Source organism: Salvia splendens, unplaced genomic scaffold, assembly GCF_004379255.2.
Source record: "Salvia splendens isolate huo1 unplaced genomic scaffold, SspV2 ctg538, whole genome shotgun sequence".
Lineage (NCBI taxonomy): Eukaryota > Viridiplantae > Streptophyta > Magnoliopsida > Lamiales > Lamiaceae > Salvia > Salvia splendens.
In genome coordinates, this window is record NW_024599195.1 from 9804 (window position 1) to 36684 (window position 26881).

General features: G+C 37.6%; 2 protein-coding genes and 2 pseudogenes across 2 annotated transcripts; 2 read left to right on the forward strand and 2 right to left on the reverse strand.

Annotated features, from left to right (window-relative positions):
• Positions 1 to 7272: 7272 nt before the first annotated feature.
• LOC121790522 lies at positions 7273 to 12459 on the reverse strand (annotated as a pseudogene).
• A 952-nt stretch (positions 12460 to 13411) lies between these two features.
• Positions 13412 to 18306, forward strand: LOC121790527 (DEAD-box ATP-dependent RNA helicase 7-like). Its single transcript, XM_042188722.1, has 14 exons — positions 13412 to 14095; positions 14658 to 14792; positions 14924 to 15064; positions 15162 to 15273; positions 15448 to 15518; positions 15618 to 15772; positions 15880 to 15991; positions 16275 to 16376; positions 16463 to 16523; positions 16597 to 16765; positions 16843 to 16939; positions 17018 to 17112; positions 17469 to 17602; positions 17814 to 18306. The coding sequence occupies exons 1-14, from the start codon at positions 13586 to 13588 to the stop codon at positions 18029 to 18031; spliced, it is 2112 nt and encodes a 703-aa protein (XP_042044656.1). The 5' UTR covers positions 13412 to 13585; the 3' UTR covers positions 18032 to 18306.
• A 333-nt stretch (positions 18307 to 18639) lies between these two features.
• On the forward strand, positions 18640 to 20886 carry LOC121790525 (annotated as a pseudogene).
• Positions 20887 to 21593: 707 nt separating this feature from the next.
• LOC121790524 (gibberellin 20 oxidase 1-like) lies at positions 21594 to 23096 on the reverse strand. Its single transcript, XM_042188718.1, is given in 4 exon segments — positions 21594 to 21962; positions 21964 to 22077; positions 22155 to 22476; positions 22548 to 23096. Coding segments are annotated over 4 exon segments (1128 nt in total). The 5' UTR covers positions 23084 to 23096; the 3' UTR covers positions 21594 to 21806.
• Between the last annotated feature and the right edge of the window lie 3785 nt (positions 23097 to 26881).

Here is a 26881-nt window from a genome sequence, read left to right on the forward strand (position 1 = left end):
AAGTTTCCCTCATTTAGCCGTATAGAGAAATATACTTCATCGACTAGAGTATATACAAATACAATTATGTAATTGTTTTTGCATATACAAAAACATATGGCGGTTCAACCCTAAACCGGCGGGTTGTCCACGGTTTCCGTCAGAAAACCGGCGGTTTCTGACCGGTTTTTGCAGGCCTACACACTGACCCTACGGCCTAGCCTCTGAAAAGTTGCCGGGAACCGTCAGAAACCGGCTCCCGAACCGGCGGTTTACCCCGACAAACCGGCGGTTTACCCCTCAAACCGGCGGTTTACCCCGCGAACCGCCGGTTCCAATGGCTATACTAAACCCCTACGCGAACCCTACGAACCCCTAACCTACGAAACACTATTTAACCCTTTGAACCGGCGGTTCAAGGTTCAATATATTGCCGAACCTGAACCGGCCCTTCCGCCCTTCAACCCTTCTGCCGGTTCAACCCGCCGGTTCCGGGCCTGGTTCCGGTTCATGAACCGGCGGGCCCGAACCGGCGGTTAACCGCCGGGCCGGGTCGGTTTGTGCATGCCTACACGTAGTAATGAATATTTGCTCCAACATTTCACTGATATGCGCAGGAGCACAGCACATACCACACTCCAGGCCGATTTGATTGAAGAGGTATGAGCACGTAGGGGGCGTAGCGTGAAGAAGTGGTGTGATTTTCTGTAGATTAAATTTTCGTTGTATAATTTTTCCATTACTTTAATACGACGAAAATTTAGTATTCAACTTTAATTTATTTAATTATAGCTGTTTTTTTTCTAATTATTTACATTCCGATAATTTTAATTATAAACAAAAAATTAAATAAAATGAAAAGTGGCTAAAAAAATGTCCTCTATAGCTGCTGACACTTTTTTTATGGGTGTGGATAAAAAGAAGTAGCTGTGGACAAAAAAAAAAGTGGCGGAGCTATTGGAGGGGCTGTATAGGCGGCGGCCACATGGGGGAGAGTTGCAATGCAGCTGTGCCGGGTCAGTTGCATTGTTGATGTTCAAAATTCCGTTATTCTCAAATCAAATATTAAATGATATATCAAAATATTTGAGCATAAAAGAGCATTTTTTGGGAGAGGATCCCCTGCTGTGCACAAATCACAGCAGGTGTGCACAGCAGGGCCCTGCTGCCCCTCACAAAAATATTTTTAATATTAAATTTTTATTTTTTTTAATAAAAGAAATAATAATAAAAAATAGGATTGTATGGGGCAGCAGGGGATCCTCTCCCGCATTTTTTTGGCAAATTGGGTTATCGTTTGGCCCATAGTAGTCGTTTTTATTCACTTCCATCTCACCCATCTGCCTCCAGCCTCCAGCCTCCAGCACTAACCCGATCACTCTTCTTCACGTATGTTTTAATTTGTCACATAAGATTTAGTTTTATAGTAATTCAAAAGAGTAAGAAATTGGCAACAAAGTTAAATTGATGATTTTTTATTTACATTTTAAAATAATGAAAAACAACATAATTTCGAGCAACGTTAGTAATTTTAAGGACTAATTGCGTTTATTTATGATTGTTGAAAAAAATTTATACTACTCCTATATAAAAAGGACCCAAAATGTCTAACTTAAACGTCTACAATCATTACCTCATAAAAACACCTGTAATTATTTGACTATGTATCACTGATGCATCCGGCCTCCACTTTGAGTATTTGAGCATTCATTAGGTTTTGATAATTATAAGTGGATTTTAAGAATGCACTGGTAATGCAATCAAACTTATTGTTAATTAGAAAAAGTGGCTTATGTCTTTATTCAAATGTCAAACACGCCATCAAACCTTTGGAATATTTCACAAAATACTGCTTGAATCGATTGGTTTGAACTTTCATTAAATGCGTATATTAAATTAGTGGGACAAGTGTAAGCAATGTTAATAAGAGTTGTTAGCTAAAACAACCCATAGAATTTAATGTAGTGGTTGATTTAGATACAACCGTGGCTCCCACAGCATGATTTGACAATTACTGCTAAGAAGATTAGAGCATCCACAACCGTGCTCTTGCCAGCGGCACGGTTGTGGGCCCGGGCGGTACTATTCATGCCTGCTCTCTGGTAAGAGCACAACACCCACAACTGTGCTCTTCCGCAAGGACGAGCACAATTAATATAAAATTCAATTACACAAAAACATTTTCATAATACTAAAATTCATTAAAAAAACCACAATAAAAATAACAAATTACAAATAAAATAAAAAGACATAATTAAAATCCTAAAAATTAAAAATTACATAATTAAAATACTAAAAATTAAAAATTACATAATTAAACTCCTAAAAATTAAAAATTACATAATTATTGGCTAATATAACCCGAGGAAGACTACGCATCCGGCGGCAACCAACCCCAATTGTTTTTGGAGACCCAATATCATGGACTCGTGCGTTTGAAGTTGCGTGGGGGTCATAGTTGACCTATCGGCCATATTGAGTTGGGCCAAAAGGGCCCACAACGAGTTGTTCGGGGGTGGAGGTGGAACATAGGGTGCGGGTTCGGGAGCAGGGGCAGATGGAGTCGCGGCGCGACGTCGTTCGGCCGCCGCCTTCTTCCTACCTTGCGGTCGGCGTCGGGAACCGCTTGGTTGGGCATCGGGGCTACCCAAGTTAGCTTCGGCGAGTTGGCTAGCCACTTCTTCGCCGGCGTCGGATAGGGATGCCGACCGTGAGCGTTTGGAGGAGCCGCTAGAGGAGGATGTTATGCCTCCCTTATACTTCGGGTGCGTCCGCGTCTCCTGCCAAACGTTAAGATATTTGAACGACTTACCGTTCATGGATTGGTAGGTGCTCAGCGAGGCGGTGATGATGTCGACCTCGCTTCGGCCGCTCCCGGCATTCCGGGACTCCTGGATGAAATAGCCGTTGAACTTGCCAATTTCTTCGTTGGCTCGGCCGATGCAGTTGCGCACCATACTCTCGTTGCGCTCGATCGTTCCCGGCGGCCGGTATGAATTGTGTAGTGAAAGTGTGAATTTTTTGGAGTGAAATTGGGGGTATTTATAGATGAAAGTGTGTATTTTTGGGGTAAAAAAAATAAAAAAAAATTAAAAAGTGGGGAAAAACGGTTATAAACGGATATAATTTTTTGGGGAAGTGAAATTTTTTTTTTTTTATCGATTTTTTTAATAAAAATCTGATTTTTTTTTTTAAAAAAATAAAAAAATGTTTGAAACCAACGGCTATGCCGTTGGCGAATGGGAGACCGCCACGTGTGCGTCCGCTGGCACGGACGTGCTCGATACATCGAGCAGCGCCGTGCCAGCGGCGCGGTTGCAGCGGTGGCGGTCCTTCGCCTTGCCACTGGCACGGACGGCGGTGGCGCCAACCGCCACCGCTGCGGATGCTCTTAGCTTAATCAGTTGAGATTTAGTACTACGAGAAAAAATTCCCTATTCTAAGAATACCACATGGCAATGTGACGTGGTATGCCCTACCAATGTTATTTTGCCAAATAGAAATATATAGCATACATGGCCAAATGATTATAAGGCATAATATGATGTTTTAAGGAAATTTTTACAGTTCCATATATGGAGTATATACAACCATATATACACTGTATATTCGCAATCTCTTTAACTTTTACTCAAGTAAATATATGTTTTTGACTATCTTAATAGGGAATTTATATATAGTTTTAAGTTTTATCTTCGTTATTTTATAGTACTACTAATTGTTTTTTATTGTTAAGTAATTATAATAGACCACATAATTATGTCTATTAAAGTTTTATCTTCTTACTTTTATAGTTGATGTTAAACAATATAATCTCATTTTAATTGTATAAATTAAGACTGTAATCCTTAATGTGAGTACCCTAATAATAGTACTAGTAATATTTCAATTTCTTAAAATTCATATTGAAATTTATACTACATATTTTATCTATTGTATAAAATCTATCAGATCATCTTATCTTATATTATTCGCTATCTTTTATAATATTTTAACATAACACATTATCATAATATATAGAATTAATGTGTAATGGTACAATAAAAAAGAACATTTATAGTAAATCTATTGTGTGCAATGCTAACAAATTTTAAATTATGTTATACATCAACAAAAAAAGAAGATAAGTAATTCCATTAAATAAATAAATTGAATTTATGTATATATATCAATACAAAAGAAAAGAAGTCTAAACTAATAAATTGTTGGTGCAATATGATAATATCATTCATTTTAGTATATACACATAAAAGAAAATGCATATTATTAGGGATAGTTTCCTTAACAAACGAGAATTAATGAATTTTTCTTTCCAACTTTTTTATGCTTCTACTTGGAAGCAGATGCCTTGTATATTTCCATTTGGCAAAATAATATTGGTGGGCATACCACGTCACATTGCCACGTGGTATTCCTAGACTAGGGAATTTTTTCTCTAGTACTACTATATGAATTTGTTATTTTTCCCATTTCCAGACTAAAAAAAATGTTCCCTCTAATAAAAAGTTTAAGCGAGTTTCTCTTTTAAAAGTACTCCTATCACACATAAAATATATAGGTATTATTATTATTATTATTATTTATGCTGCTGCTCAAAGGTATTGTTCTTTTTTTTTTATGTATTGATTTGAATGGTATTGTGTTGTTGATCGGCTTCACAAAATTAAGCAGCATCTTGCCTTTTCCAATAGTCATCATATTCAAATCACTAAATATACACTACTTTCAAATTCTCGAATGATGCCAATTGCCAAATGTAGTTCAGATTAATTAATTCAAAATTTCAATTTAGGATGCTTTCACACTTCAATGAGCGTGTATGTATTGCTAAGGAAGTAGCTTCTTTCACACTTCAAAGCAAATCCTTGACAAAACTGAGAGCTTATTTACCACAACAAAGTCTCTCACATTTCACCTTCCCACACTAAGTAAAACACAATTTCAAAAAGGCTGCAGTCCACATTTGAGCTGATCACCCTCGCAACTTCCAACTCCCACATGATTTTCTGTCTATTTAATCTCATCATAGTCGTCAGCAGCAGCTCAAATGTGGAAGAGTTTATTCGAAAAATGAACAAGGGATTACGAAGTGAGATGAGAACATACCCTTTTTTAGACCAGTCACATGTTTTTTAGTATTTTGAGGTTCATGCAGAACTACTCCATTTAGTACTAATTTTGTAAGACAGTATCAAAGAATCTAGTATTTATGTCAGAGAATCTGCAGACTCCTGTAAGATCCCGAATGTAATGTAATTTCTTGAAATTGTGAAGTGAAAATGCTGTCTCCAATTTCATTACTACACATTGCAAAGCATCAGAAGTTCCTAACTCAGCAACTAAACTAGGAAAAAAGAAGGCAGATTCAGTCAGACAAATCATGCCTTGCTCTGAGTTGACATACACTCCTTGGCAACATAAGAAAGGCACGGCCATAAAATCCCTAATTCTAACGGAAAACGGCTAAAGATACACACAATACACATGAGAGATGATCAGCATGCTATTTCATGGCTTTGCACTCTAGAATCCTCAGCATTATGTTCAGAGTGTACAGAAGGCAAGTTGTCGCTGTGATATGAAGCAGATGAGGTGAAATTTGGCCTTCCTCTATTGTAGGCTGTTTCATATCTTTCTTCAGAGACCGGGTTAGAAGGGACGGCGCCAAATGAAATTGTGTGCTCGTATATTGGCTTCATAGGCTTTTGCTCCACCTGATTACCAGAAACAAAGCTGCCGATAACAACCTGTGTGTAGCATTTCAAGATTGAGTATCAATTTGCAAGATCAAACTGTAAATTGTATTTCTTATGTTTAATGGCAAGTACCAAAGTTTAGACAGACAACCTTAATTTCATGCTTGTAAAAACATTAGATTACCAATTTCATAATGAGGCCAGTTTCATCAGATTGAATATTATCACATAGCATAAAATTTCAGATGAAAATATTGTCTTACCACGTACGTTAAAGTACCACCAGAAGAATTAGATTGACTCAATGTAACATTTGAGATGGCACCATTTGCAGCCAGGATGCAAATTGCTCTAGATACTTGTTGGGAAAGTGATATTATCTTCATATTAATATCCTGTCATGAAAGAGTGAAGATATAAGACAGTGAAACACGAGATAAAGCACCTTCTGATCAACCTTAGCACTAAGTATTTCTATCTTCTACAAGATATGCAAGATCAGTAATAATTGAATTAACACTGCCACCAACATTGAGTAAAGACATGCACTCTTACTAAGTAGATAAGCACAACTCTTTTAATTAGTCGATCCATAATAACACCACCAACAACAGTAATTACTGCAGTGAAGGATCTAAACAATATATTTCACCCTCACACGTATCTATCTTAATTGTGATTTCATGACTTTTATTCACTAAAGATGATATTGTTATCACAATAAAATTTGTAAAGGATCACATGACTCAGTTTAGAACTTGGAACAAATTTGTAGGTGTAAGGAAACTAATTCAATACTGTAAAGTTAATTGGTCATAATCAGAAGTACCCTCGCCAGCATTAACAGTAATCACATGAGGTGAAAATAAATTAGGAGTGATAATGTTGGAGTCTATTAGATATAATAAGCCTATTAATTTGGTCAGCAGCAATATTTTAATTTTAAAATTCAGAGTAGTATTAATTACCGACCGTCTTGAATTATTATTTTCAAATTGGCAGATTAAATGAATCGGAATACATAAATTTGAAAATACGGGATGGAATATTGAAATGAGAGTTTAATTATTTAAAGCTATAAAAGTTAAGGTTGGAAGTATTATCAACATGTTCAAGTATTCAACATGTTCTTTGTCTTCTCGGAAAAAAAAAAGTTGACCATTTTCAAAAAGATGTGCCCTTGAATTTTGGTTAATTTACTGTAACTGCACTTTGATGCAACTCGGATTACTTGCATGTGACATAAGTATCTCAAAAAAATCATAACATGCATGTACAAGTATAACTTATACTTAGTACTAGTAGTAAGAAAATCGAAAAAAAAAAATTACTGAGTAAGAATAAGGGTAAAGATTCCCCTTTTTAAAAGAGAACCACTGAAAAAAATAAAGATATCATGTCCCATATATTCATTCCATCAGCTGCTAGATGGTAAGTTAGCCAACGAAACAGTCAATTCTTTTTTTGGGGAATTTATGCTGATGGAGTACACTCCTTTTGTGCATAAAATCTTTAAAATTGAAAAACATGAAACTTGTAGTGCCCATAAAATCATGGAATATCAACATTATAGACAAATGTTACAGCAGAAGCAACATGAAACAAATGGATATCAACCATCCAAAATCATTACTACTATTATAAATAAATGTTGGAGCTGGAAACTCGCATCGCCACTACAACATCCAAATCCCAGAGCCTCTATATACACACTACGCACACAAGAAGAGAACAGTAGTAAAACTCACCTGTATCCACAAAATTGAAATATCAAATAACTCAGTATATCATGTTCATATTTCTAAACTAGCGCCACATTAATCGTGATTTAGGCAGCACAAAATGCGCTCTCCTCTCCTCGAACGAGTACTCGAGCTCCTCTTCAACTTGAGGAATGGATGTCGTCTTGATGGAAGCTGGTGTTGCAGCTGTCTGCATTGGAATGGATATTGCTGTGGGTGTTAAGGGTGCAGTTGTAGGTGTCTTCTGAGGTGTTCTGTTCTCTTGCTCAGCTCTCAACTTAATATTGGGAGGGGTCCTATTGATTGTAACCAGCTTCTGCCATAACTCTTCGTGTTTCCTGTTCAGGTCTTCCATGACATTTGCTGCAGTTGTTTTTGATGGATTTGCAGAAGAAAGAGGAGAGAAAGGCTTTCGCATCAATTGCCGCTCTGCTTCAAGGGCAGTTGATAAGTTGGAAGAATGTTGTTTTGTAGTAACGCCAGCCCGGTTCAGACCTCTCCTCTGAACTGCAAACCAAAAAACAAGAAACAAATTTACAAAAAAACCTTACTCTCATCCAAATTTTGCTTATTTTTAATCCATATTCATTGATCACATTATCTACTTCCTGTATTTTTCATTGAAATACTCATCATCATCATCCAGTGAACTTGCATAGGCTAGGCAAGACAGAAAACAAAGGATTTACGTGCTGGAAATCAGAAAATAATTTACCCGATGAGGAAGCTGCATGTCTATCATCCTTGCGACGGTTCTGATCTATACACTCATTTTTCTTGGTGGTCCGAATATTAGGGATAACTTTCACTGCAGGGGTCACATGAGACTGCAGCATAGGTTCAACATGAGATACTCTTCTACTACTTGCCCCAGCATATGATAATCTAGGTGCTTTCTGATTTATACACTCATTTTTCTTGGTGATCCGAATATTAGGGATAACTTTCACTTCAGGGGTCACATGAGACTGCAGCGAAGGTTCAACAAGAGATACTTTTCTACAATTTGCCCCAGCATATGATAACCTAGGTGCTTTCTGATTTATACACTCATTTTTCTTTGTGGTCCGAATATTAGGGATATCTTTCACTGCAGGGGTCACATGATACTGTAGCATAGGTTCACTAAGAGATAATTTTCTATTACTTGTCCCAGCATATGATAATCTAGGTGCTTTCTTCAATTGGGGTTCTTTATGGGACTAGGCTTTGAACCATAAACAGCTTCCTGCTCTGTTAATAACTGTCCTTGGTGTTTCTTTTGGTCCTGAAAAAAATGCCCATAAATGCACAGGCAGGGGAGAGAGAACAAAAAGTTGAGCAACAAACTTTAGGTTGTAAAAATGTATACCCTCTGTCTTTTCCGCTGTATTTCTTTATCTTTCTTGAGAACTTTATAACCTTCAAGGATAGTAAGCAGACGAACCTATAAAGAGGGAGAATGGAGAAAAAGGAAAAGAAGATGAAAGTCTGTCCGGATAAATGTAAAAGGGAGAGGGAAATTTACATTGTAAACTTGAACTTACGCCGTCGTAAATGAAGTCAATTCCTCTCTCATTTTCCCAAGCTAAGATTTTTGAAGCAAGTGTATCCATCATTGCTATTGTAGCAGAACCGCGATAGGGAACGGAAAGACATTAAAATTAACTATTAACTATGTGATTAAATCATAAGACTACTGCATAAGAAGGCTTCTTTATGTGTGATGCCTATGTACCTGGAAGCTTATTGACCAAAGCGCGAGCCTTTTCAGCAAGTTTTAGTGTAAGATGAGCACCTCTACCAGCATTATACCTATTACCATCCTGCAGGAATATAATGATAATTTAAGCAGTTCTACAAAAAAGCATCTCTAGAAAACAAGAAGCAAGACCAACCCTATTATATTTTTCGAGCCAGCTTTCCTCTTCACGTGCAGCCATCCACTTCTCAACCTTCTCGCGAATTTCTTTCCTGCTGAGAGCCTCCTCTTTAGCTCTAGCTATTTGAATCTCAATTGCATCAAGCACACAAGCAGCATCAACAGATCCTTTATCAATCAAGAAATTAGTAAGAAATAAGGGCTGTGGTGAAGCAGAGAATTTTCATTATAATGATCACAAGTAGTACCAGATTCAGTAGCATGCATTGCTATTGCCATTGCCATTGCACTATCTCTCTCCGGAGTAAGATGAGTCTTCCTACAAATAGCCTCCAACTCAGCCCTCTTCTTCAGAACAAGTTCCTTCATCTTGCTTTCTTTCAACTCTTCCAAGCGAGAAACTTCTGCCTCTACCTGGAAAATTAAAAGTGGAATTGATCACTACCACTCTGGTGTACCATCATTCAGCCTATACAATCCAAGCCAAATGTAACAATGAGGCATTTGACTCACATAATTAATGTGGTCAATAGAAAGCATGTTGGGCTCTGTTATCTCGTCTTCTGAGGCTGCGAGCTTACAAGTAACTTTCTGAAATATCTGTTGCTCTTCGATTGGCGTGTCCATTAAGTTCCAGAGTTCCAACAATGAAGCCGTAAGGTCTTGTAGCTGCCAATGTAAAGAAAGTCACAAAATGCTGTTTTATGGAGGAATAAAGAGTACTACTAAATAAGCAGTCGAATGCTTGCCTGCTGCATTCGCTGTAATTTAAGCTCTCTTAGTTGTTGTATAGCAGTCCCCAATTGCTCTGTAGTACTGTTATTAATGTTTTTTGAGCTTTTAGCTTCTCCTAAACTCGGATGGATTTCATTAGCAACTTTTTTGAAATCCAAACCAAGCACAACACACAGAGAGTGCAAAGAGTTCAGGCGGTCCTGTGTCATCTTCTGACACTTTTTCTACACAAAGATCACTCATAAATATACCAGAGGCTAAATACATAATTACAATTGAATTTCAAATGCAAGGGAGGGAAATTACAAACCTTTTCCATTTGAAGTGCCCTCAAGTCTCTGTGCAATTCCTCAAGCTTCTTTATCGAAAGATCAGGTTCAGTGGTTAGTGGTTCATTAGAGGAAACCCCATCTGAGCTACAAATTTCATTCTTTATGCTCTGCATCTCAGCTAGGACCTCAGACACTTGATTCTTCCTAGCATTTTTTCTCTTTCTCAACTCCTCTATCAGTGGTTGGATCATTCTGAGTTCAGCCTTCAAGCTTTCAGATTTATGATCAGACTGAATAAAGAAAGACCATTTCATTGGCAAACAACATACAGACAAATGAAAGCTTTCGAATTAACTACGCAATATATATGCTTTTTTGTTCAGAAAAATCCTATTCAAAACAGTGACCACCAAGTCTTCATAATTCATTTTACTGCAAAATGGTGTTTGAAATTAAACAGTGACAATCGTATAAAGATATGCAATCATGTCAATTTGGAACTTCTTAATTATAGAAGCTTTAGATGGATTTGACACTGATCAGCAAGTTGATGTTGGAGAAATGACGTCTGCAGTAAAAAGAATACCACGGAGTAGAAGAAATATATAGACTAATTGGCCAAATCAAAGGCTCACCTGCCTGATATGCACTGGTTGCTCTCCTATTTCAGAGCAGATAGCAGCAAGCTCTGCTTCAGCATCAGCAATTGCCAGCCTCAACTGAGCTCTACGCATGTTTGCCTGATCTACTTTTCTTCTGAACACTTCTAAACATTCTTGTTCAAGTTCAACTATCGCCTTTTCCCTTTCAACATCAGATTCCCCGATCTCCTCCCATATTAACTGATGGGCAGAGCAGAAGATCATAAACGATATAAATTACATTCTGTAACATTGACATCCAATCAAGTGATGGACTCAAGAACATCACAGCAATATGCATTTTCTAATCGTTAAAAGGCAAGAAGAAGGGGTTGCATAAGCAAGCTGTAACTGAGAGCTATAAATATTTACCTGCAATTCATATAGAAGAGATCCAAATGCTGACTGCATGCGCAAAAGCACATTGCCTTGGCATGCTGACATTTTAAGGTGACTAGACCTGACAAAAGATTGGTTTCAGTTTTTACATACCAAAGGAAAGAAGTGCGGTAAAATAATGCAGCAGACAGGGAGATAATGTGGAACAAAAATGTGCAAATATAAAAATGAGTAGGGTGGTGTTTCAACTATTAAAGGCAATAAACCAAACCTGTTATAGAACTATGGACCTATGTCGCATCAGCCAATCCCCGAAGTTGAAGTAAATGCTCTAGATTAGAACATGGACATAATATTCTCTTTTATTTAGATGCTGTAGTGAGTGTTAAATGTTTTATGTAAGAGACTCTTACTTTGGACATTACTCTTTGTGGTGCATTTGGCATAAAAAGCATGTCAATTCATTTCTGCTATGATTGAATGTGAGTTTGTGACAATGGTCTCAGATTAAATGCACATGTAAACACACATTACTCGCCACTCATAATCTGCCTTCGTTGGAGTAGCTCTCAAGTCTTTGTTAAGTAGGAAGTATCAACTCATTAACTTTTATTTTAGAATCATCCAGCATATACACAATAGATTGTTGTACTCTTGACCTAATTGCTCAGGCGTTTGTTTATATAAAACCAGAATCTGGCAAAACCTTTTCCATCTTTTACAATGATCTAGGTTTAAATTATGAATATCATCATACGAGGTTCTGAAATGACTATCTTAGCTAGAGAGAATTTTATTGACCAGTCGCAGCTGCCATTGAAGGAAGAAGAGATAGTGTGAAATAGCAAACTCTAAAAGTAAGTTTATCTTCAGTGTAGATGCACGACTGTTAAAAATTGTCATTTTCAGAAATTATATTGCAACTCAGAAATAGGATATCGAAATGCCTCTTCCTATCAAATCTCCCTCTTTTTCCAAGTAATTCATATCCGACTTCGACATATCTCAGTTATTTTCATACACAACGCGTAATATACTACTCCAATAACAATCAAATTACGAAGATTGAGGTAGACAAAGAAGAGGAAGAAAGACAGCAGCAAGCAAGCGCACCTGAAAATCGAAAAGCAGAAGCAATGACATACGTTTGCTTCGTTAAATTGTGTTGGCGAAAGTTGGGATTTGCGAGGAAAAGCTCAGAAATAGAGAGTGGGATACTTTGGAAAATTTGACCGTTAGGACCCGATAAATTATACTCCCTCCGTCCCAAGCTACTCGCACTTATTTCCTTTTTGGCCGTCCCAAGTTACATGCACTCTTTCCATTTTTAGTAAAAATTTTCACCTACAGCCGTCATTTTTTACTTTCCTATACACTCATTTCTTAATCTCCGTGCCGAAAAGGAAAGGAACGAGTAGCCCGGGACAGAGGGAGTAGTATGCCAGGTTTAAATTTGAATGAGACAGTAATGTTTTTATATGCCGTTACAAAGGTAGGTACGATTTAACTCGACACGTGGTTAATTGGATGCGTATAACTTTTTCATATCTCTAATAGTCAACAGTCAAGGATGTAAAAAAAAAAAGTAGGAATGGAGTACTTCCTCTGTTCCATAAATATGGACAAATTAAAAATGCTACAGATTTTAATAAGTAATTGATAAAATAAAAGAGAATGAAAAAAATGATTGTATAAATATAGTGAATATTGAGGCTGACAAAGTAAAAGCAAAGGCAAAAAAACTTCATAAATAGATATCAACCATTTTGATGAACAAAAAGAAAATTCAATCTATTTATGAAAAAGGTCATATTTTTTAATCTATTTTTTTCTTTACATAAATTACTACATTTAAATGTCAATATCTCCAATTCAAAAAGAATGTGCTCATTACAATAATACGGTTCAGACTTCAGACATACACATAAATGTATTCATTGCAATAATACTACCTAATTGCAATTGAGATTGTTGCCGTATATGAGTATGTATTAATACGGTTTGGGCCTTGTGGTTGCGGCCCAATTTGCGGTCCTAATTCAACAATAGAATCCACGGCCGCCAATTAAAATGAAAGCAACACTAGTCCAAGGGGCAAAATTCTGCGACTCGGTAGGCCTATAAATACGCAAACCCTAAATTCTTTGGAACCCCTCTTTCATCCGCTGTTCCCTGCTTCTTACTGCCTTCAACTTGTGTTGCGGCAGCAGAGCATAACAGCCCCTCGCCCCCTCCACACCGTCGACACAATCTCACACGAAGGGAAACAGTGTAAACAATCTCGGTTTTTTCTACACACAATATATATCTATCGACTGTGATGCCTTCTGTTGTTATGGCTGATGCTGAGGCTCAATTCGCCGACGAGAAGAAGATGACGAAGAAGTCCCAGCTCGCGGAGGAGATGGAGGTGGAGGAGAAGTCAGCTGAGAAAAAGACGAAAAAGGAGAAAAAGTCTAGCAAAAAGACCAAATTGACCCCGGAAACTGCCCCCGATGATTCTAATTCCAAGAGCCCTGTCAAAATTAAGAAAGAAAAGAAACGCAAGGCTTTGGAAATCGATAATGAGGAGGAGAAAAGCGACACCAGCTCCGAGATGGGTGAGCCTGTGAACGGCTCCACCAAGAAGAAGATGAAATTTGAGGACGGACATGGAGAGGAGGAGGAAAAAGAGGACAACCCCAACTCCGTCTCCAATTTCCGAATTTCGGCGCCGCTTAGGGAGACTTTGAAGGCCAAGGGAATTGAGGCGCTGTTCCCGATTCAGGCAATGACATTTGACACCATTCTCGATGGTTCCGATATGATTGGAAGGGCTCGCACTGGTCAGGTTGGGCTTCTTCACCTTTTCTCCTTTTATCTGTTCGACTCTACTGGGTTACTATTGCTGTCTTTATGCTTTATTATTCTCAAAATCTTGCCCTTATTGTTTGTTAGGGCGGGTTTCTGCCCAATGTGGATTTACATATGACTTGCTTCTCTTTTGTTTCGGTTGTGCATATGTTTTTCTTTGATTTTACCTTCAAGATGAGATCTTTTGTTCCAACATATAAGCTTTTACACAATCTCTGCAGATTATTTAAACATATTAGCTTTTAGATGAAATTTTATTACTCTTCCCAGCTCTTATTTGTAACTTCTGTATGAATGTCAAAATGTCCAAGACTCCAAAACTTATTGCCAATATGTAGATGATATGGTTCTAGTTATCACTGGCTCATATGATATGGTTTCTGTAGCTATGTTAGGTTGTTGGATTTGTGACTACATCTCAGATTATTGTACACTATGGACTATCTTATTGGTTATAATGAATCCTTTTTTTAATCTTCCATGTTTTGCTAGCCAACTGCTTTTTATGTATCTAATGTTGCTTTTATAATTTACATCAGGGTAAGACTTTGGCATTTGTATTACCTATATTGGAATCATTGACCAATGGACGTGCTAAAGCTTTGAGGAAGACTGGATATGGGAAGGCGCCAAGTGTCCTTGTTCTCTTACCCACAAGGGAGTTGGCCACACAGGTACTCTTATCTGTTGGGTGTACCGTTACATGCAGACTTTTTTCATGCTTTTCTATTGAACTTTGGCCATATCTTTCTCCCAATCTTTCTTTTATGAAATTTATATTGTATGCCTTGTTTTTGTGTTATAGGTGGCTGCTGACTTTGAAGTTTATGGTGGAGCTCTAGGGTTGACTTGCTGTTGCCTGTATGGGGGCTCTCCTTATCCGCCACAGCAGAATCAATTGAAAAGAGGCGTGGATATTATTGTTGGAACCCCTGGCCGCATCAAGGTCTGTTGTCCATTTACTTCCTTCTACTTTCCACTATTTGTTCAATTGGTTCAGAACCAATGCTGGTTATATTGCCTTAACGATATTTATCTGGCAGGATCACATAGAGCGAGGAAATATTGACTTCCGGTCCTTACAGTTCCGAGTGCTTGATGAGGCTGATGAAATGCTGAGGATGGGTTTTGTTGACGACGTTGAACTTATTCTTGGTATGTTGAACTTATTTCTTTCTATTCATCTTTTGGATCATTGATGCAAAGAAGTTCTTATGTTTAAGAGTATAATATTGTTGTCTCATCTCATCCTTATTTGCATTTGCTATTCCTCTTTTTTACTTGCATATTAGTCAATTAACTTGAGTTTTCCAATATTCATTTCTGAAGGCAAGGTTGAGGATTCTAGCAAAGTTCAGACACTGCTTTTCAGTGCTACATTGCCAGTTTGGGTTAAGCAAGTATGTTTATAATTTAAATATGTTGTCTATTTTATCTAGTATATACCACTGCAGACTGTTAACATTGGTCTCTGAATATTATTTTGTTTGTGATATCAGATATCTACCAAATTTTTGAAACCAGACAAGCAAACTGCTGACCTTGTTGGTAATGCGAAAATGAAAGCCAGCACCAATGTAAGGCATTTTGTCCTTCCCTGCTCTGTATCTGCCAGAGCTCAGCTAATTCCTGACATCATTCGTTGCTATAGCAGGTTTGTAATTTCTTGGCCCTTTTCATAAAATATTCATAACTTGCTTCTATTCTGTTTTGCTAATGTCTTATCAGAGTTAAGCTTATATTCTCTCTTTTAAAATCCAGTGGAGGACGCACTATTATTTTCACAGAGACTAAGGATTCTGCTTCCACACTTGCTGGTGTGCTTCCTGGAGCACGGGCATTGCATGGTGATATACAACAGTCTACCCGTGAGGTAAGGAACTCTTTGTTTACATATATACTTACTATGGGGAAAGTTATACTACATGTGAGCACCATTCAAGCTTTGGTTTTTTATATTAATATTAGTCAGTCTGTTTAGGTGTATATACTCACTCCAGTAGGTTCTGCTCTTTGTTATTTGATGCTTTGATGTTTCCGTAGGAAAAATGTTTCTCTAAGATCAGTTGTTGCAAACAGAGGCTTAACAAATGACTAGAGACCTTCACATCTTTTCTGTGGATATCTTTTATTAATATGTCCTTTGATGTTGTCAGGTAACTCTTAATGCCTTCAGATCAGGCAAATTTTCTACACTTGTGGCTACCAATGTTGCTGCACGAGGACTAGACATTGATGATGTCCAGTTAATTATTCAGGTCTGTTTATATCAGCATGTTCTTTTTGTTTGGCTAATACTTGTTCCCCACATGGCGCTTAAATGAGAGTGCATTTTTGTGTTTAGTGTGAACCACCTCGTGATGTGGAGGCATACATTCATCGATCTGGGAGAACAGGAAGAGCTGGTAAGTTACTAATATTTTGATTTTTACAAGGTAGTTCTGGAGTTCTATTAATCGTTTGAATGCCTTTTTCCAGGGAAAAGTGGCGTTGCTGTGATGCTTTATGATCCTAGAATGTCAAATTTTTCTAGGATCGAAAGAGAATCAGGTGTTAAATTTGAACGTATAAGTGCTCCGCAGCCATCTGATATTGCTAAATCTGCTGGTGTTGAAGCAGCAGAAAAAATCAATGAGATTTCTGATAGGTATTTCTGATATGCATGCAGTTGTCTAAACTTTAGTACTCATAGCTCCTTTGTTTCTAACGCTAAAAGTTTTGCAGTGTGATTCCGGTATTCAAAGCTGCAGCTGAAGACTTGCTCAACTCATCTGATTTAACTCCAGTAGACCTACTTGCTAAGGCATTGGCCAATGCTGCTGTAAGTCTATTTCATGTACTTGTATTAAACAGATTATAATTTGTTAGTTTTGTTATGATATGCGTCTGTGTTTTGCAGGGTTACACTGAAATTAAGAATCGGTCACTTCTCACCTCATTGGAAAATCATGTTACTGTACTGCTTGAGTGTGGAAAGCCCATCTACTCACCATCGTGAGTGATTGATTTTTTCAACTTCACTATATAAACACCATTACGAATTCTTCAGTTATTTTATGTTTAGGAATATGATAATTGTGTGATCAAAAGAATTATAAACACCATTACGAGTATACTCAATTAGTCGCTGTGTCACAGAATCCCACTTGTTGTTGTGCTCATCATGCTTTACCATTTGGAGAGGCATCTTATGTCTCATTAAAACTTGGATTTACCATGATACCATACTACCTTTTGAGTTCAATAATGAATTTATTTTTTACCTAAGAAAATGGATCCTTTATTTGTTCCATAAATAGTTTCTTTTACTGCTGTCTGTGTAACCTGGTGTCTATGTAAACTATTGTCAGGTTTGCTTATGGAGCTCTGAGGAGGTTTTTGCCTGAGGAGAAGGTTGAATCTATAAAGGGTCTTTCATTAACTGCAGATGGGAAGGGTGCTGTATTTGACGTTGCTGTCGAAGATCTTGATGCTTTCCTTGCAGGTTAGTTTTTGGAAATATTTTAGTTTTGAAAATCTTGTTAAAATTTAAAAGGCATAAAGTGGGGTTCTGGAATCCATACATCTAGACATGTGATATGATCTCACATATTGGTGGCACTATCTATTTAATTTCCTACAGATTTACGTCCTATATTATTTGTATTTCTAAACTCTAAATGTTTCATACTTGGTGTGCATTGATGGTTTTGCAGGGCAAGAGAATGCTGCTGGTGTGAGCTTGGAAGTGGTGACATTGTTGCCAAATTTGCAGGAAAGAGAGCCATCAAGAGGAAGATTTGGTGGTGGTGGTGGTGGCCGTGGCTTCGGGGATAGGAGAGGTGCCAGATTTGGTGGTGGAAGAGGAGGGGGTGGTAGAGGATCCTTTTCTAGAGGTCGTGGTGGTGGTGGCAATAGGAACAGCAGATGGTAAGCTTTTTCATGTGGCTGCAACCTATTGGCAGAGATGCAATTGCCCAAGGGGCATCAAATTTTGGTCTCGACTATCAATGATTAATAATTTTCTTTTTTTTGTTTTGTAGTAGTAGTTTGTGTTTTACGAAATGTTGTTATAGCAATTTTTGTTTCCGTTTCTGATTCGAACACCTCAATTGCACTACATTAATTATTTGTGAGTTCTTTATTATGTATTGGGAGTTCTGAATTTTTAAGTTGATTGAACTATATCCTTCTTATTGATTTCCTTAATTTGTTTATTCCTTTCTTTATTTGTAATTGGAGAGGATTAATCATTGTTCAGGTGCACTTTGGCAACAACATATATAGACCTCTCAATTATTTCCAATCCATATCAAATCTATCTGCAGATGATCGATTTATTCTCATCTCTTGCCTCTTTTAGTCTACGTCATGGGGCAACAAGATTGTGGGAACACAGTTAACTTTAACAAACTTCGATTTGCTCTGTTGGATAGAGATCTTCTCCTAGTTGGATAACAATGAAACAAAAGACAAAGCAAACCTGTTAGCTCCAATATATCTGCCATATGCAAAAAAACACTGAAGCTAAGAAAAAAAACAGGTACTTGTTTTCAGAAGTATAAAACAAAATATAGGATGATGACTTTCGCATAAATTATTAGCCAGTATGCATCAACTTTATGGTGTATTATAGGAGTATGAAAGAGTCGACATCCATATTTGTTTTCAGAAGCTTTGGTTTATGTAAGTTTCTGCATCATATAATATCCTAACCACTTGGTTTGTGCATCTAATATTTCCTCAGTGTTTTAGGAGATGAGCATCCCCGTATTCGTTTTAGCTTTGCTGTTTCTCCTGCTTGGAGCTCTTGCCACAAGATCTTCCATATCGAGTCTTCTTTGTTTTCCACTTTACATTGTGGCCAGTTTTATCACGTTGTTTCTTATGTCAGAGAAGTGATATCATCTTCTCATCGACCACCTGTGGCTGGACCAATAATGATAAATCAGCTCCGTAGACTTTTGATTACCAGATCAAACTTGCTCTGAGGTACCGCACATACCGTCTGATAACTGACTCGCACAGTGAAGTATATACTGCTGATCCGATAAATGTTGAATACATCCTGAAAACCAACTTCCCCAACTATTTGGAGTTGTCCATGTTTAAATTTGAGTGCTAATGATATTTGAGTTTCCATCTTATGTGTTTCGAGCAGGGAGAGTACAATCGTGGTATAATGAAGGATCTATTTGGTGAAGGGATTTTTGCAATAGATGGGAAGAAATGGCGCCACCAACGAAAGCTTGCCAGCAATGAGTTCTCGGCTAAAGTCCTCAGAGACTTCAGCTGCTCAGTGTTTCGGTCTAATGCTGCTAAACTAGCTTCCAAGGTTTATGTAGGAGCGCTGGCTAATAGAGAGATGGATTTGCAGGTTTATAATCAATGCTCATCTCCCATCACTTATTATTTCTCTAATTTTGTCTATGTTAGGTCAACCATGTCTTAGCATCTTATTCTGAAAATGCCAATATTAATACCTGGTTTGCAGATATGATTTTCACTTAGTGCATTGATAAAGTATCTTTGACTGCATATAATAAGGAAGTTAAAAATCTTATTTACAGGATATGCTAATGAAATCAGCTACGGATACAATGTTCAAGGTGGGATTTGGGGTTGAGCTCGATACTCTATCTGGATCGGATGAAATCAGTAACCAGTTTATCAAAGCCTTTGACGACTCCAATGTCATTGTATATTGGAGATACGTTGATGTATTCTGGAAAGTGAAAAGGTTTCTAACATTGGCCTGGAAAGAAATCTCAAGGAGAACATCCAAGTCATCGACAATTTTGTTTACAACTTGATCCACCGCAAGAGGGAGCAGATGAGGAATGAAGAGGTCAGTCTGAACTAGAGTAACCAAACAACTTATATGGTTTTGTTTTGTTGATCAAATTTATGTCATTGATTTTTTGATAACTTTTTATTGGCTTTAGGGTGAGAAGGAGGACATACTATCTAGGTTTCTGATTGAAAGCGAAAAGGATAAGGAGAACATGACTGATGAGTATCTGAGAGACATAATTCTTAGTTTTCTCATCGCAGGGAAGGACACATCAGCGAACACACTTGCTTGGTTCTTCTATATGCTATGCAAGCAACCATTGATTCAAGACAAGGTGCTACAAGATGTGAAATTAGATACAGAGGTCAGAGATGGATCATCGGTTGATGAATTTGTGCTCAACTTGACTGAGGCAGCTCTTGATAAGATGCAATATCTACATGCTGCTCTTACAGAGACTCTCAGGCTATATCCTGCAGTTCCTGTGGTAAAAATATGATAAGAAACACTGAAATGAAATGAGGCTAATAATCATGCATAATGGTGTTGCTTATGGCTTTGCAGGACGGGAAGTCTGCAGACGAAGACGACATTCTGCCCGATGGCCACAGGATAAAGAAAGGCGATGGCATAAGCTACATGCCGTATGCAATGGGGAGAATGGCGTATATTTGGGGAGAAGACGCTGAGGAATTTCACCCCGAGAGATGGCTTGAAGATGGTGTTTTTCAGGGTGAAAGCCCTTTTAAATTCACTGCCTTTCAGGTTAGCACAGTTTCCAGAAAACCATCCGATTATATTTTTATTTTATTTGATTTTTCATACACAATCTGAAGTTATGAAATGTGATTAGGGTGGGCCTGGGAAAGGAATTTGCATATAGGCAAATGAAGATTATTGCAGCAACTCTTATGATGTTTATGAGATTCAAGGTTGTGGAGGAGAATAGGAATGCTACTTTACAGAACCATGTTCACTCTTCATATGGACAAGGCCTCCCTCTCTATGCATTCCTCGCCTTAACATTAATTAGTGCTATTTCCTTCCTCAAAGTTTCTTCTTTACAACTCAGGACTTGTAATCTTTTCATAATCTTTACAGTAACAAGCTTACGAGTTTGATGAGAAACTAACAAGGTGGCCCAACCAAGCCCTAATCTCCATAAACAATGCATGCATCTAAATTCTAGCCACAGACTTTATGATATTGTTTTCAACTTTTATGAATCGATTTATTCCGACATTTTATCCATTTCTACCGAAAATATATATTTAATTATTCAGTTGCTAGCTGTGATCAAGTAATTTCACTTTGCTCCTTTTTTTCAAATGTAGTTGGCATACTCTGTACCTTCATAGGAATTAGAAGTGGAACCGGGTCCCCTAGAAATACTACTATATAACTCATCTATACATTTTAGTTTATTTTACATTAAATAAACTCTAGATGAGTTATCTATCTTATCAAACGGAGCAGAGCACTAATATAGATTGTTTGTATAATAATTTTGATAGAGTAAAAACTAATTTTCAAATGAACATGAATTGGTTTTTTCATTTTTTTTATTAGTAATGTAGAAGTAGTAGTAGTTAATATGCGAAATTCACTACTTTATTCGTTAGAAGAAAAACAAATGAAAAAGGCATTATGTTTGCATGTAAAGACGAATCTACTGCGAGTACGTTGATATATAGTCCAATCATATTGATGCAGTAATATGCACATCATCATATATATATATATATATGGAAATTACAAACTTTCCAAAACTACAAAGTAACTAGTCCCTTATTAATCTTGATTCCATTTTCACCTTGATCTATTTTTGTTTTATTTATTCCTTTTTTTTCTTTTGTGGAGACGACATGCAATAAAACAAAGAAAAAGTCGACAAAACGATTATTGATGGGATTAATTAATTAGATTGTTTTCCTGATATTATCCAATCCGAGAAAGATCGCAGCGTATTCATATCAGCCCGATAATGCTTCTGCGTAAACTCGAGCAGCGCCGGCCATTCGAAGTCAGGGTACATCCTCGGATTCTCGCCGTCCACCAACTCATGCGGCGGCCGCCACCACCTTCTCCTTCTTCGGGCACAAGAAGAAAGCCAGAGACTTCCGCGGACTCTCGCTGTTCACCACCGCTCTGTGCAAACAGCTTTTATATCTCCCATTTGAAAGCGCCTGCGCCCCCAAATTACTCATCAATTAGCATTAATAGTACATCATTAACAGAGCGATTTGCTATATTGATTGATTACCATAAAAGTGTCGCCTATGTTGACTACAAAGGCCTCCGGGTTAGGGCGTATGGATCGCCATTGATCGTCGACGAAGACTTGCAGACCGGCGACGGTGTCTTGGTGGAGGATGGTGAGTGATGTTGGATCGCAATGCGGTCCGGTCCCTAAGGTCTGATCCGGCCTCTGGCATGGCGGATAATAGTTCAGTCTCATTATCGACTCATTTTCTTCGAAAAAGTTTCTGAAATGCTCTCTTCTTACTCCTAAACTCATCCCCAAAATCTCCATGATTCCCAGGGAGAGATTGCTCATCGCTCTGCAGTACTCCTGGTATATTCTCCTGCAATTATGGATTACAATTTGTGTAAATTAATTAATTAATTTTCACGTATTCATTATAATTTGAATTACCCTAAGTGTGCGAAATTTTCCCCCAATTTGGTGCGGAAGTAGTTTTCGACAATGTGAGACGAAGCTTTCTCCGGCGAATATTGGAAGGAGAGAGTTTCCTTCCATGGAAGGTTGGAGGAGAATCTGCCGGTGAAGCTGCTGGCGTAGCCGCAATGCTCGCCTTGCTTCCGCAGAGCTCTCTGCTTCTCGTGAAGAGGCTGCTCGAAGAAGCGATTCATGTAATGGTGCGCGTCGTCGATGAGATCCGCGTCGACGCCGTGGTTGACGACGAGGAAGAATCCGTGCTTGCGGCAGGCCTCGGTGATGAGGCGCGACGCCCGCTCGGAGGCGGAGGGGTCGCCGGAGAGAAAGCCGCGGAGGTCGACGAGCGGGACGTCGAGCTCGAGCGGGTTCGGGTTAGGGCGGTCGTTATCGGGCCAGATGAATTGGGAAGGGATGTTGGATTGGTGTTTTAGCACCGTTGCGTCGAAGATGAGAGACCTGTTTGGGTGATCGTAATTGCGTTGGGGGAGGGAATGGCTCGCTATCGTGCTCATTTTGCATGAAAATGAAAATGTTGTAATGCTCTTCAATACTTTTGTATTTTGGGAGATTTATATAGGGATATTTAGGGAGGTGTGATGATAGAAAAGTCAAAACGCCGTTTGTTTGGGATTTTGTGAACAAAATTAGGTTCCTTTCATAGGCTCTCTTCACGTACAACAAAAAGGGATTGTTTGCAAACAAGGGCTCTAGGAGAAGTCTTTTTACAAAAGAGGGCTCTTACTCACTCTTTCTAATGGATTTTGGCGTTTCCTTTGGTAAGCAAGACGGCTATCAATTATCATCATTTCAATGGAGGGTTTACAGCCCTAATTAATGTAGTAGCAACACAATAGAGACTAAAAGAATTATTATGAATTGTTAAATTGTAAAGATACTAGTGTATGTGAAATTATGACTGAAGAGATACAGTGTATTGTCCACTTGATAAATTTTAAAATAGTTCTACATTTATGTATAAATAAATACTGGTGTGTGAAATTCATTAACTTAAATAGTGCATGGTGTGTTATGTAAAATTTTTCCAATTCTAGACCTCTCGGTGTTGCGATGCATGGCATCTTTTCTTTTTGAAAAATATTAAAGTAATGCTTTGTTCCATCCTATTGCGATCTAATCTAATTAACTTCTTCGTTATTATAGATTTATGTCAAGAGAGGATAGAGAAAATTTCATTGCAGCTTCCTATGATTTCAATTTTGAGTTTGAGCCCTTCAGAATCCAACTACGTATTTGGTTATTTGAGTCATCTATATTAGTTTTGGACTTAAACTTTTGGTCAGTACATAATTCTAAATATTGTTGATTGTATTAAAAATTTACTATTAAAACTGCGTCGCCAAAATTGGTGAGTTACACTTGCACATTCTTTTTTATTTACTATTTACTACTAGTATATACTACTACTAGATACTCATACTCATATCATTTGGTGTGATCACAGATAAAAAAATCCAACTTAGGATAAAATAGTCTTAATTTGTATGGAAGCGCCTCTCCTTTTCTGCTTTCTGAGGTTAGTATTCAAAATGGAATGATGTACATGAATTTTGAAATTTTGTAAGATTTGTAGAGTTGACTTGTCGTAGTGAGGATTGAGTTGCTTCTTTATTTATATTAATGTGTTTGTCTATGAATGCCCAACTCAGTTCCCCAACCTCGTTGCGTTGCATTCCCAGTCCCACCATATATATATATATAGGGATGTCCTTTTCTTATATTTCCTCCTTTTTCCTTCTTGATCTCAACCGTTTATTTTCTACATCCTAAGGCCGAAAATATTCAACTTAAATAATACATTTTAATACAATTTTTAACGTGGAAGGGCATTATAGGGAAATAATAGCTTGGTGGTTAAGGAAAATTCCATGAAATCCTCCCATGAAATCTTCCGTTTTTTTCATCTTCTTCATGCGTTCCAGACGCAATTTTTTGCAGTATTCCATCTTTGAAATTCGAAGCATAGTATTTGGGTCGTTGCAATTTCCGTCTCTCTCGGCTGTTCGATCCTAGGGTTTTCTATCTTGTTACGCCGGCGTTGTTATAATCTTGTTACGCCGGCGTTGTTATAATCATTTTTTTCAATTCTATTTTCTCCGTATGCTGTGTATTTGTTTATGTATCGTAGGTATCAATACCAATTCAGATCCGATTTGTTATCCAGATACTTGTTGAGCACGTATTTCGTGTGTTGCGATATATTGCAAAAAACAACTTTGGCGAGGTTTCAATTATTGTCCGTTAGGGTTCTTGTTATGGTCTGTGGATGCCCAATAGTTGTGGATTGTTGATTTAGTATAGGGTGAGAGTCAAAACCATGATGATGCACCGTTAGTACGTATCAGTCCTTGTGGGTCTCGTTAATGGCGTGGCTAATGTAGTTATGTAAATTGATACTAACAATACACCAAATAGTTATGGATAATCTATTTTATAGACTATATAATGCGTAATTTATGTAATGCAATGTATAGGATAGTGTAAATAATGACCGACCGCGATTATGAAACATTCCTTCAGGGTTTAGCTCTTGGCTTGAATAGTGCAGCAATTTAAAACGATACGTATAATGCACAAAATGATGAAGTATAATGAATTGTTTTTACTATATAATGCATAATAAGTGTGCGGCAATGCATAGGGTATAAGTATTGGGTCGTAGTATTGATGTTTGGCACCACGTTTGTTTTGACCCCTAAGGGTTTAATAAGTCTAGGGGCTAGGGTATAGTACGCACACATTAATTACAACGTTTAAGAATAGCTTGTATTTGACCTATAAATAAATCACGTAAGCTTCCAATTGACATATTATACTATTTATAGTTGGTACAAATAATGCACCAAATGATGGAGTATAATGACATTTTTTGCCAATATAATGCATAATACGTGGGCGGCAATGTATAGGTTATAAATATCGGGTTGTAGTATTGATGTTTGTCACATGTTTCTTGTTTCCCGTTAGGGTTTAATAATCCTAGGGGCTAGGTATAGTACATACCCATTAATAAAATCGTATAAGAATAGCTTGTGTTTGACCTAAAAATAAATCACGTAAGTTTCCAATGTACATGTTGTACTCAATAAAGTTGGTTTAAATAATGCACCAAATGAATATGCCTAATGCATTATATTATCTGTATAATGCATACTATGTTATTTGCAATGTATAGGTTGTACGAATATTTGAAGGACCGATAGTATGCCTTATTCCTTTAGGTCTTAAATATCGGTTAGTAGTTTTGATGTTTTGCACACGTTTCTTGTTTCACCTAGGGTTTAATAAGCCTAGGGGGTAGGGTATGGTACGTACACATCAAAAAAAACGTTTAAGATGACGGATAATGAATTGTATTGACTATATAATGCATAATACGTGATCGGCAATGTATAGGATAGAGAAAATAACTGATCGCCCGCGAGTATGAATCATACCTTTTGGCGTTAACCCGGTACAAATAATGCACCAAATGATTATGCATAATGGATTATATTGTCTGTATAATGCATAAAACGTCATCTGCAATGTATAGGTTGGAGGAATTAATGAAGGACCACTTCCAGGAAGCTATACCACTTGATTAAGAAGGTCATGGCCATCAGGAAGCATTTGGAGAGGAACAAGAAGGATAAGGATTCCAAGTTCAGGTTGATTTTGGTGGAGAGCAGGATTCACCGCTTGGCCCATTAATACAAGAAGACCAAGTAGCTTCCATCTATGTGGAAATATTAAGCCGAGATTGATTGCTAGGTGCACGGTTATTATTTGTCCCCAAGGGTTTAGGAATTCTTGGGGCTAGGTTGTAGTATGCATTGAGTCCACGAGTTTAGGTCATTCATCTAAGGTTCATCTAAGGTTTAGGAATCATATCCGTTAGGTAGTAGTTTTTAGCCGATATACACAATGTACACATGATACTATATAATGCTTGTTTTAAGTGCTGTAATGCACGTTTTTTGATATATAATGTACTTTTATACTCACAAATTTAATTTAAGTTTGGCCTTAGTTTCAATGTTTGGCGCACGTTTCTTGTTTCCCTAAGGGTTTAGCAAGCCTAGGGGCTAGGGTGTAGTATGTTCTAAGTCAAAAAAACGTTGTCCAAGTACACGAGCTGCGGTAATTCATCTGGGGTTGCACATGCATAGCGCGCAGTTATTTTTTAACTGATATACACAAATTGCGGTAATTCATCTGGGGTGCACATGCATAGCGCGTAGGTTATATATTCAATAATATCCATTACTCGTTACAATTTGGTGCATTATATGTATCGGTTTACAATTTGT